Below are 12,233 nucleotides of genomic sequence, written 5' to 3'. Positions count from 1 at the left end.
TTAAATAATAATCGTAGTTGTATGCAAACTGGTCGTAGTTGGTCAAATGCAAACGAAATTCGCCATAAAATACAGATAAATCGTAGTGGTTGGGCATCATCTGAATTTTAGCATCATGCGCCATATCATACCCACATATGTGTTAATACGCAAAATATTATGTTACTAATCTAGCTATAGGTAATGCCCTGCAACACACAATGTTGTAGCGCACTAAATGGTGCATGTCCTGTAACAATTATAACATGCACGGCAGCCGCTAAACTAATAATTAAAATGAGCACTCTTTTGTAACTAGTATCATGCAATCATACGCTAACGTTGGCCCAACCGTCATGCACCACCACTTCCCAACCATGACCATGCCAACACATACAGCCAACGTTGGCCCAACGTCATGCAGCACACACTTAGCCAACTATCGACCATGCCAACATACATCAACGGTTTGGCCCAACGTCATGCAGCCAACCATTTTGCGCGAACGGTGACCCAATGCAAACCATACGCCAACGTTGGCCCCAACGTCATGCAGCCAACCACTTGCCAACTATGACCCATGGCCAACCATACACCAACGTTGGGCCCAACGTCATGCAGCCACCATTTGCCAACCGTACCATGGCCAACCCATCGCCACGTTGTCCCAACTCATGCAGCCAACCATTTGCCAAACCGTGACCATTCCGACCATGACGGCAACGTTGGCCGAACGTCATGGCAGCCAACCATTTGCAACCGTGACCATGCGACCATATGCAACGTTCGGCCCAACGCATGCAGCCAACCACTTAGCCAACCGTGACCATGCCAACCATACCCACGTTGCGTCCGAACGTCATACAGCCAACCATGCCAACTTAGCATCATGGCCAACCATAGCGCAACGGTTGGCCCAACGTCATGCAGCCAACCATTTGCCAACCTAGCATCATGCCAACCATACGCGAACGTTGGGCGCAAACGTTATGTAAGCCAACCACTGGCCAACTTAGCATTTGTGCCAACCATACGCCAACGGTTGGCCGCAACGTCATACGCAAGCCAACCTTTCCAACTAAGCAATCATGCCAACCATACGCCAACGTTGGGGCCCAACGGCAATGCCGCAGCCAACACCTTGCCAACCGTGACCATGCCAAACCAATACGCCCAACGTTGGCCCCAACGTCATATTGCCAACCACACTGCAACCATGACCGTGCCAACGTTTGCCAACGTTGCGCCAACGTCAATATGCCGAACCGTGACCGTGCCAACCAAAATGCAAGGCACGTTGGCCCAACGTAAGCATGCTATCTGGTGCTCTTTATTCTAGAATGAGTTAGGGGTAGGGTTTCAGGTAGGTAGCGCCCATACGGCCGCATGGACATGGTTACCAAATGTTCTGGCCCCGTGGCTACATAGACGACATAGACGCCCCGGGCTACCAAAAATCTGGCCGCCTACACTCCAGGCGGCCGGCGTGGCTACACTCTCCATGGCCGCGTGGCTAACCTCCCATGGCGCAGTGGCTACACTCCATGGCCGCGTGGCTACACTCCCATTGCCGGCTACAGATCCATAGCTGCACACTCGATGGCCGTGTACATCCATGGGCCGCGGGCTACACTCCAGCCGGCTAACTCCAGGCCGCGTGGCCTACACTCCATGCGCGCCGGGCGGCGGGCTCCACTCCCGCTGCGCCGGGGCCGTGGGGCGCGTACCGCCGCCGCGGCGCGGCGCGCCCCCGGCGCCCCCCCCCCGGCCCACGGCCCGCTGTGCTACACTCCATGGCCGCGTGGCTACACTTCCCATGGCCGGCGTGTAACTGGCGCGTGTACACTTCCCATGGCCGCGTGGCTTACAGCTCCAGCTGCGCGTGGCTACACTCCCATGCATGAGCCTCCATGGCGCGTGGCTACACTCCCATGGCCGCGGTGGCTTACCACTCCATGCGCGGACTCCCATTGGCCGCGTGGCTACACCTCCCATGGCCAGCGTGGCTACACGGGCGCGGCAAATGGTTACATCAGCGGCCGGTTGACATTTTGTGGCTTTGCCTACAAGTAACAAATAGCGTGTGCACAGAGGGGGTGGGCTTCTCAGCAAAAATCCTAAATCATTTACTTAATCTACCGGAATTCCGTATTTCGCAAATTAGGTCAGGAAATTACCGCAATGACTCAAATTTTGGGTTAGAATAGATGAAAATGTAGCTGAATTAAAAAATTCTAGATAAAAATACTAGGAATGTTTATGTAGCCGGAGGCCACTTGACAACCAGGTTCGTCACATATCTTATGGATCGAATGAGATATCGATTTAGCAAATAGATCGCGTGTAGCCGCCTAGACGTCCTCATATCATCCACCCAACGATATCGCCGACATTGCTATGTTTCTTAGTATTTTTAAAAATTCGGAGAAAGTTTTCAAAAAAAGGAGGTGGGTTTCAGGCTTACGGCTTGATGGAGTTAAGGGGTAGGGTTTCAGGTACGCCAGAATTTCCTGCATAAATTAGTAGCCGTTTCTTTTCAACACGTTTTTTTTCTATAGTTAAATAATTTCTTATGCAGAAATCACTCACGACGAAAGTATGCTTTATGAAATTAGGAATTCACTCACATTAGAAACACTGATTCAAGGATTAAGCTGAGAACACGAGCTTATCAGCGCAAAGAAAACATCTGAGTAACTGAGCATCGTTTAATAATGTAATTTTCATTGCAACTGATGATATATAACACGCATTAGGAATATCACTAGGACCGAACAATAATAAACAGGACCAATTTATTTTGTGATCAGCTCACACCAAATGATTGGTTTTTCTGACTTTTGTTTCTTGATTTTATGTGAACTGATTGGAACACCTTTTTCGTAATGTTATCACAACCAAAATGCATGTTGTGTGTGTGGTGTGTGTTGTGTGTGTCTGGTGTGTAGTGTGTGTTTGTGTGTGTGTGCACGACGTGTGCACCGCGCGCGTGTGTGTGCGTTTCCTTTTCGCTGCGCTTCCTTTGTGTGTGTGTGTGTGTGTGTGTGTGTGGTGTGTGGTAGTGTTGTGTGTGTGTGTGGCAGCGGGCGTATACAGGGAGGGGCGGCGTCGAGGGCATCCGCGACTCCCCCCGCCCCTGCTCGCGCAGAAAAGAGCATCTGAGGTCTATTTCAAAATTTTTCTTGGCGGAGGGCCCCCCATCCCCCCCCCCCTTCGCGTGCTCGCTACTGGTGTCCCCCCGCACATTTCAAAATGGATATTGCGCCCTGCTTATGTGACCTGGTGCATGCTAACGAATGTGATTTGTAAAACAATGCAAAATCAAACACCACTGGCGTTAATTAATGGTAAATAAGACAGAAGCATTTATTTGGTATTTTTGTATTCTGCATACATAGGATGTCTACACACAGTTCGTGTACATGCTCGTTGCCATGGTTACGTATCAGGAAGCGGTTACATATATTATCAGGAGTGGAATGACAGAGATGCATTCTGGATATTATATATATATATATATACAAGAAAAAGAGCACCGAAACAGCAGAGTAAGGAATACGAATTCGGTTGTTGCATTGGCTCTGCCCTCGCACCTGAAAACTACAAGTGAAAGACTATACAAGTATAGTGATCCCTAGCTCTTCCACGTGTTAGCTGCCTTCTTCCTCTTCAAAATCCAACGATACGACGTGCATAGACAAAATTCGAATAAATACGCGGAAAGCTGTGTTGGAACGTGGAATGTATTCATAATAGATACAAACAGGAAGATCAACTCAGATACGGTACAACTAGCAACTGACCTAATATAACCCAGACCTTTGAGAGTTGAATCTATTATTAAATATTATAGATCATAAGAAACTTATCAACTACTCCTCACACCCGGTGCTTGTGTATCAATAACACTGCTTCTGTGTCTTACATTAGCTACTGAGCCATACATATGCATGTTACGTATACTGAGTGAAGGCAAATTCTTACTTGATCACCGTAATAAATAGTCGCATCCACACGCACGCACGCACACGCACCCACGTACGCACAGCTATGTACACGTTTCTCACCCACAAGCCCCTATTACACACATCCAACAACCACGAAACTCTCCCCCCTCTCTCTCTCTCTCCCTCCCTCCCTCCCTCCCCTCTCTCTCCCTTCTCTCTCTCTCTCTCTCTCTCTCTCTCCCCCCCCCCTCTCTCTCTCACTCTTCTCTCTCTCTTCTCTCTCTCTCTCTCGCTCTCTCTCTCCCCCCTCCCTCCCCTCCCTCTATCCTCTCTCTCTCTCTTCCTCTCTCCTTCTCTCCGTCTCTCTCTCTCTCTCGCTCTCTCTCTCTCACCTCCTCACCTCTCTTCTCTCCTCTCTCTCTCTCTCTCTTCCCTCCTCTCTCTCCCTCCCTCTCTCTCTCTCTCTCTCTCTCTCTCCTCTCTCTCCCCCTCTCCTCTCCCTCCCCTCCTCCTCTCTCTCTCCTCTTCTCGTCTCTCTCTTCTCTCTCTCTCTCTCTCTCCCCTCCTCTCATCTCTCATCCCGATCATCTCTCTCTCTCTCTCACCCTCTCTTCACTCTCATTTATAACTGGCATTACTATTAATAACATCAGGTGATAACCAGACATAGAATATATGTCAGCATTAATATGTCAACAGGAAACACCATAGTGGCTGGGTCTCCTCATAAAAGCAATATAAATATTCCTCGTGGCGAGGCATATACAGGCATCTATATAATAGAACATGTATTCATTAAATATACCGATATTTTTATAATAAGCCACTAAATTCTTCTCTCTCATCCATTCATCTCCCTCAATGATGGACCTTAACCCATCCCTACATCTAATGCAGTCACGTCATCATTATTTGTGCACATACGTCACTGTAGCTCCCATCTATACACGATACGCAGATAAATCCATACTTATACCAAAACTTACTAAAAACTATTATACACGGCAAAATATTTGTTGGCAAGTCGTCTGCAGGGGGCGCCACGTCTCTCTCAGGGCAGGGGGCGCCACCCTAGCTCACATCTCACGGATACAGAAGCAGCAACCACGAGACCAGCACACAACACGTTATCAGAAACCTCCAACTCCCCGACCCGACCCGACCCACACAAATAGAAAGACAGAACTTTACACACACACACACAATACAAGGCACGGCGTCAGCACAGCGACCGACACCAGCTTCCTTCTACAGTGTCACGCGTCAGCACAGCGACCGACACCAGCTTCCTTCTACAGTGTCACGCGCCAGCAATGAAAGAGACATCCGCCCCCATCGTCCCTCACCGCACGCGATGACACACCAGCAAAAACACATGGTGATACATGGTCCCCTGCGAGTACAAGGAAGGAGTGAAGGAAGAGAGGAGCGAAGGAAGGGAGGAGTGAAGGAAGGAAGGAAGGAAGGAAGGAAGGAAGGAATGAAGGAAGGAAGGAAGGAAGGAGCGGTAAGTCGACACGACGTCCTATTTCATCCGCATGAACATTCTTCCTCCGCGTGACATTCTACACGATGCAGGAATCTGGAAAAGCTTCTTCCTTCCTCTTCTTCCTCCTTCAATGCGAGGCAGGGACCGGGGAATGTTCCTTCCTCCACCAGCATCCTCCCGCCGGCATCCGTGCGACCCCCGGCAACGCGGCGCGGCGGGGTCCAGGGTTCGAGTCCTCATGGGTTCCACTTGTCTAGACAGAGTTCAGGTGACGCCCTCCAGTCGTCTGCACTGATGCATGAGTCATCGAACTCTGAGCGGCCGGCGAAGACGCACGCGCCGACGTACGCAGCGTGGTAGCGGTGCGGCGACGAGTTCACCTGGTGGCGGAAAACGGAATCGCTGTCGTTACTAAGCGACTGATAATGATGCCGTTGTCATTGTCTGACATTGTAGCATCCATCTTACAGTGATTTACAGCACACATCTCCCTCTCTTACTTTCTCTCTCCATCCCCCCTCTCCCTCTCTCTCGCACACACACATGCTTTCAGTTAGGCTGTACACAAACAAACCAACGCACAAACCCACAAACCAACAAATACACTCCGGTGAAAACATAACCTCCTGCCAACCCCTTGGCCGAGGTAATAATAATAATTGTGTTAATAAAATAGCAGTAGTTATAGATCATGCAAATAATTTGGAGAATCTACATATAATGATTGAAAAACAACAGATAACAAGAAATGCAGAACTTTGGTGTTTTCTGTCATGCACAGGCTCTAATAGTGAGCCGACTTGGGCCAGGACCCAATTTTCGGTTTTTTCGTTTAGAATTATATGCCTATTTCTAAGATAAATGAAGTGTCTACCTAGTGTGAACTCTCTCTTATTGTCTCACTCTATGGTCTCACTTAGTATTGTGCACATCGTGGCTTAAAATTACACTAAAAATCAACTCTAAACTGAATAAAGGTTATTATATTTTCATTTATTTGGCAAAAAAACTGTACAAAAGGTAACATTGCAACAGTTGGTAACTTGGTAATAAATGTTGACCCCACATCTGAAAGAAGAATAGTGTCAGACAATGGGTCCGGTATGCAAGTAAGATCTGTCAGACTTGCACCTAAAAAAACACTTTAGTCTGACAAGTTTGATGCATTTCGCATTCTCTGCCATAAAAAAGTATATATAGGCTACATATATACATATATATATATGTATATAAACTACATACAATGATGTATACTTACTGTACACAACAATTAATAAAATGTTGACAATTAACAATTAATGTTAATATAGCAGGAAACTGACCCTTTATGGCTGGAAGTGTAACGCTTGGTGTTTTGCGTGGGCACTGGTATATTGCGTACACCAACGTCAGGAGAAGGATCGACGTCTTCATCTCTAACCTGCTCATCATCCAAATAATCTTCATTCCTAATACTGAAAAATCAATTATACAGAAAAGCATGTCAACACTAAAAATGCATGTCTCCAAAATTATGAAAATGTGGCCATTTCATCAGCGCGTATCTAGCAATATTTGCCAATATAATTTACGGACCAACTTTTACACCTGTTGTATGTATAACAGTTGCTTCAACCCTCATCTTTGACTTAAGAGTGGGATAACAAATTTATGCATAGTACAATATGACTGTGCCATAAAACACACATTAATACCTGTACTTATTCAGACTCAATAGTTGGCCTTCCTTGATACAGTTGTCGATGTAGCTACTGTAGTAAAACACACCAGTCTGAGGTCGTGGCACCTTATGGCCTCTTTTTACGAAGCACAGTGAACCTTGTTCAACTTTGGCCACTACTTTGCCTCCACAATCCTGTTAGTAAAAAATATAATTACTTTTCTATTTATGGATTTGGTAACTCTTTGCACACCTTACCTGTCAACTTAATTGATTTATGGGTGAATTGATACCAATTATGATTGTGGAAAAAATGCTGCAATCCAATTTTAATTTGCTGATCTTTCCTAATATGGCTATTAGTTCTAAATTGCCTATCTCACTATACAGGAATGACATTTTTTTAAATAATATAAACTGAAAATACAGTATTTTTTTTGTATTACCTTTTTCTTCACTTAGCACATTAAACCAATATTTCACTGTTTTGTTCAATATAAACAAAATTCAGGACTTGATATATATTTTACATTGATCAATTTCACTACACACCAAAAAGGTAAATCTCTTGAATTTGGAATTTTTGAGCTATTCTGATATTAATTTTACATTAAAAATAATACTATTACTAATACCAATTACCTTACTATTGCTGATAAGGTCTATGTCTCCCTGGGTACTGGCGGAACCTACCCTGGGTACGGTCCGGTATACCGGAACGTACCCTGATAACTATCTGATATGGTTAGGGTTAGGGAGTAGGCGTAGGCGACTCCCTAGACTCGTTACTGGAGTAGGCGAGGTAAGGTCCGGCATATTAGATAGTACCAGGGTACGTTCCGGTATACCGGACCGGACCCAGGGCACATTCCGGCAGTACCCAGGGAGACATCTAGACCCTGGCAGCCTTACTATTTGGTACAACTAGCCTAATTTTCCCAGAGATATCTAGTGAATCCGTGAGAAAAACTCCCACGCCACGGCCACGTAAACGGGAGCAGCTGTCAGTATATTACCCGAAACTGCCTAACCGCGCTACTCGATTGTTTGGGCAATTAACGCAGTCGTGTATGTGTCGCCATTCCTGCACGAATCATGTTGGCTCAACTTGGCGGGGCTCGTCATGGAGCTCACAAGCAGGGAGTGATTGAACCCAGATGCAATGCGGTGCAATTATTCATGTATAAAGAAAGTTTCTCCCATTTACATTGTCATTGCCATGGGGTGCGAGTTTTCCTTGGAAATTCACCTGATTTCTCTGGGGGTTGCATTCCACCAAGCTGTAAAGGCAATAATTCGAACAAGTGACATAAACATTCAGCTACGCACAGTACTAATCCATTGCCCAATATGGAGGCAGTTGTTTGTGTATTTGTGCTGTCATGGTGTGAAACGAAGTGAGCGTTGTGCAAATTTGGCGTTCACGCTCTCCCACCTTAAGGCTAAGCTGCTCTATATGTCTATTGAAATTGTTTGTGTACAGCAGCGTGCGTGCGGTTAAGATTGCGCGTTTCCAAAGACCATTTGTATATATATATAAATGTATGTATATATATATATATATATACGTAATGATCTATGTAATGATCTGTATATAATGATAACTGCTATGACGGGTAGTTTGAAGCAGGAAGGGAGAGCTTACGTTTAGAACCGAGGATTCCAGCTCTCACCGACGAACTTCCCAGATCCACTATGATCACCTGCTGCAAGAGAAACAAGCGGCATCGTCACGGTAACCATCACACAACAGACGAGCTCTAGTCAGGGCTGAAGCTAGCAGGGTGGAGGTCAAGAAAAAGATGGCTGTTGTTGTTTGTGGGAGTTCCTTCACAGCGAAATGTAGACAGTGTTACAGCACACAACCCGCATGTGGCCTGCCTATCTATCTATCTATCTATCTATATGGTTACGTAGATCTATTGATAGTTACCTTGTTGGGATGAGGTGTGAACGTGAGGGAGGGTTGTACGTACAGAGCCTGTCTGTTCTCTACGACCTGACTGCTCAGTGACAGCTTCCACAGATGCTTGTCTTTAGCACTGAGTGTCTTCACAACAAGAAACCGACCTCGCTGTAACAACAACAAAAGAAACGCGGTTAACCAGAGAATAGTGAAATACTGATTAAAAATACACCAGAGAATGGGATAGTGAAATACTGATTAAAAATACACCAGAGAATGGGATAGTGAAATACTGATTAAAAATACACCAGAAAATGGCATCGAAAGAAATATATAAAAACCCTGTTAAGAATTCACAAGGGCTACAGTAGCGAACACATAACCTTCGCTCAATGGTAATGCTTGTAAGGGTGAATCTGTGACAGCTAGATGTAGAAAGACAGGGTCTAACACTAGAACAATGGACATTCCACTGCAGCCGGACAACAGACACACACAAGATGTCAAACCTTGATGATCTATATGGTTTTAGAATCATTAGTAAGAACATTAATTATAATTATCAATGATCTGACGTGTGTAAAACAATGACGATGGCCTGTTTGTTGCAGACGACATTTCGTGACGTGTGATTGGTCGGTTCGCTCACCCCGTCATCGATTCCCAGCATGTCCGTTCCCATGTCCTCGACAGCGCCCCCTGCCAGCTTCATGCACCCGCTCGCCTGCTCTCTGTTACCTCCCTGAAACAATAGAACGTCTGGCAGTGAGTTTAACTAGAGGGAGGGGGTGGGAGGGGTTTTTACTCTAGAGGGAGGGGGTGGGAGGGGGTTCACCTCACCTCATAGTAATACAGATAGCCATCTCTCGCTCGGAAGAATCTCCGCTTCCAGCTTTTCCAGAACGTTGATTTCTTCTTGCCTAGCGGGAGCTTCTCCATGTAGCCCTCCATCGGGATGTAGGTGGGCGTCTCCTCCTCCGATGCAACACTGGCTCCTTCCTGCGGTGGAGGCTCGATCCTGTACAGCTCCCGGAGCAAGGTCGTCTGCAGGGGGCAACGAGTTAACGAGTTAACGAGTTAACGAGCTGATGAGCATGAGTGATGGGTGATGATCGCGAGACCAAGAGAGTGAGAGAGGGCGGGTGAGGGAGAGGGGGAGAGAAAGAGAAAGAAAGAAAGAGAGAGAGAGAGAGAGAGGTAGGGAGACAGAGAGAGAGAGAGAGAGAGAGGGAGAGTGATGAAGGGAGAGACAGACAGAGAGATCACATAGTTGCCACTGTTATGCACGTGCAAGCCGAAGGTCAACGATCTGCGGTATAATAAAAGTTTTTTCATGGGAACTTATTTTCATAGTTGCCATTAAGCTCAAAATGGAGGCAATTGTTAAAAACGTGTTTTGCTCGACTACTTCAGAGTTAATCATCGTCCTGACGACCGCAGGAAATCTCCGCTCGACGTAATGAGACCTAATTCTCTGTTTGCTGTCAGAACGAGCGAAACGAGCGAAAACCGGAGACAATTCACGTCGACAGCTGTCATTCATCTATGCTCCCCCCTCCACCCCCTCCTCCCTCCCCCTCCCTCCCCGCGCCACCCCTCCCCTCCTCCTCCCCTGTGGTAACTTACAGGATCCCAGTACTTCATTCGCGGAGCGTCGTCTATGAGTTCATCCATGCATTGGCGCTCAATTGTTTTAAGCCCTCCCGCGTCAGCCCGCTCGCCAGCAGCGGAAAGCTTGTGGCACAGGAAAAAAACACAGTGGCAGCGTCAGATAACCATCGCGTCGTTGGCCATCTCTCTCGCATTCCCATTCCCTGTAGATTCACCATCATATATTCAACTGTTTATGTTATATTTCCACAGTCACACTTATATATTCAACTGTTTATGCTTATATATTCACATCACATCATATATTCAACTGTTTATGTATATATTATTCAACCTGTTTATGTTAATATATTCATGTGTTTTCATTATAAAAAATCTTACTCTTAACAGTTTACGTGGTTAATAGTTGGCCTTGACCCAGTATACGACAGTCGGCGCGAGTCATTAATTCCCCCAATGGATCAACTCTTCCTAAAACTCTTCGCGCATGCAGGCATTGCATAGCTTAAGTAACAGCTCTTTCCTACAACATCCAAACATACAATACAAATACACAATACAATCCTACAACATCCTACAACAATATTAGTGAGGAGTTTATGCCGGTGATGCTGCTTCGTTGTTTGTTTACGTTTGTTACATTTCTTCTATATTTCGATCAGCTACTAGTAGGAAAAGAGGTTCAAGAAATCTTGCATCAGTAAGCTGCGAAGATTCTAGCGCAGCCTACCGTATCGGTGGTAGGGCGGTTTAGGGCAGTGGTGGTCTGTGAGTGGTGAGGCAGGTCTCCAAAGACTTTTATCATTATAGCATGAGCGTGTTGCTGCCTTTCGGTCTAGTTGCAAATCGCGAAGTGCTGTTTCGTGCTAGGGGGTCGGGGATAGGATATTTAGACAGTGGCGGCGTGCATTTTAGGATGGCGGGTCTCCGACGATTAGCCTGGCGGGGCCCGCCGGCTATAGGTGATCAATTGAGGAGAACCCTGAGGGGTCCATCGAGTGTGGAACTCACTCCCCATCTATCGCGCATGTTTGTGAGTAGGTGGTGAAGTAACAGTTTAGGGCAGTGGTGGTGGGTGGTGATGGGGGGGGGTTCATCAGGTGGAAACTCACTTCCCCAAGTCGTGCCGCGCCACGTGTGTGAGTAGGATGGTGCGGGTAACAGTGTTAGGGGCAAGTAGTGTGGAGTCGACAGTGAGCGGGGGTCCATCTAGTGTGTGAACTCTTCCCATCGTGGATACCATGTGTCGTGAGTAGGCTGTACGGGCTAACAGTGCTTAGAGGCATGGTCGGGTCTGTGATGAGGGGGTCATCAAGTGTGAACTCGCCTCCCATCGTGCGTAAGATTGTGATTGTGAGTACGGTGTAGCCGGGAACAGTTGTTAGGGACAGTGAGTGTGTGTACTGGGCCCGTGGGGTGGGAGAGCGTCCATGCGTGATTGGAATCTCCCCATGGCGTACATGTGTGTGGTACGATGGTGTGGATACCGTGGTTAGGCAGAGAGGTGGATAGGGTTGGGTCGAGGGGGCTCCATCAGCTGTTGGAATCACTCCCCATCAGTAGCCGCAGTCTGTGGTATGTCGGTTAGTTAACAGTGTTAGGCGGCAGTGGTCGGCGGTGGTGAGGGAGTCCATACGAGTC

At 46.8% G+C, this 12,233-nt stretch overlaps 2 protein-coding genes across 3 annotated transcripts in view; both read right to left on the bottom strand.

Moving 5' to 3' along the window:
- The window catches only part of LOC106818329, a 14,071-nt gene extending 6,386 nt beyond the window's left edge, over positions 1–7,685 (bottom strand). For both annotated transcript variants that reach the window (XM_014823045.1, XM_014823046.1), the window contains exons 1-2: positions 7,110–7,685; positions 6,738–6,869 (exon numbers count right to left, since the gene is read on the bottom strand). The gene's annotated coding sequence lies outside the window, so the exon portion shown is untranslated. The remainder of the gene's footprint in view (positions 1–6,737; positions 6,870–7,109) is intronic.
- Positions 5,652–12,233, bottom strand: part of LOC106818328 — a gene marked incomplete at its 5' end in the record, with an annotated part of 19,719 nt that continues 13,137 nt past the window's right edge. The window contains 9 exon segments of the mRNA XM_014823044.1: positions 5,652–5,795; positions 6,803–6,869; positions 7,110–7,270; positions 8,283–8,355; positions 8,690–8,781; positions 9,009–9,149; positions 9,631–9,723; positions 9,822–10,025; positions 10,608–10,715. Coding sequence (XP_014678530.1) covers positions 5,652–5,795; positions 6,803–6,869; positions 7,110–7,270; positions 8,283–8,355; positions 8,690–8,781; positions 9,009–9,149; positions 9,631–9,723; positions 9,822–10,025; positions 10,608–10,715 — 1,083 coding nt within the window.

The sequence above is a fragment of the Priapulus caudatus genome, unplaced genomic scaffold (assembly GCF_000485595.1).
Source record: "Priapulus caudatus unplaced genomic scaffold, Priapulus_caudatus-5.0.1 Scaffold2167, whole genome shotgun sequence".
Lineage (NCBI taxonomy): Eukaryota > Metazoa > Priapulida > Priapulimorpha > Priapulimorphida > Priapulidae > Priapulus > Priapulus caudatus.
The sequence above is the reverse complement of the archived record's forward strand: the minus strand, read 5'-3'. Positions and strand labels throughout refer to the sequence as shown.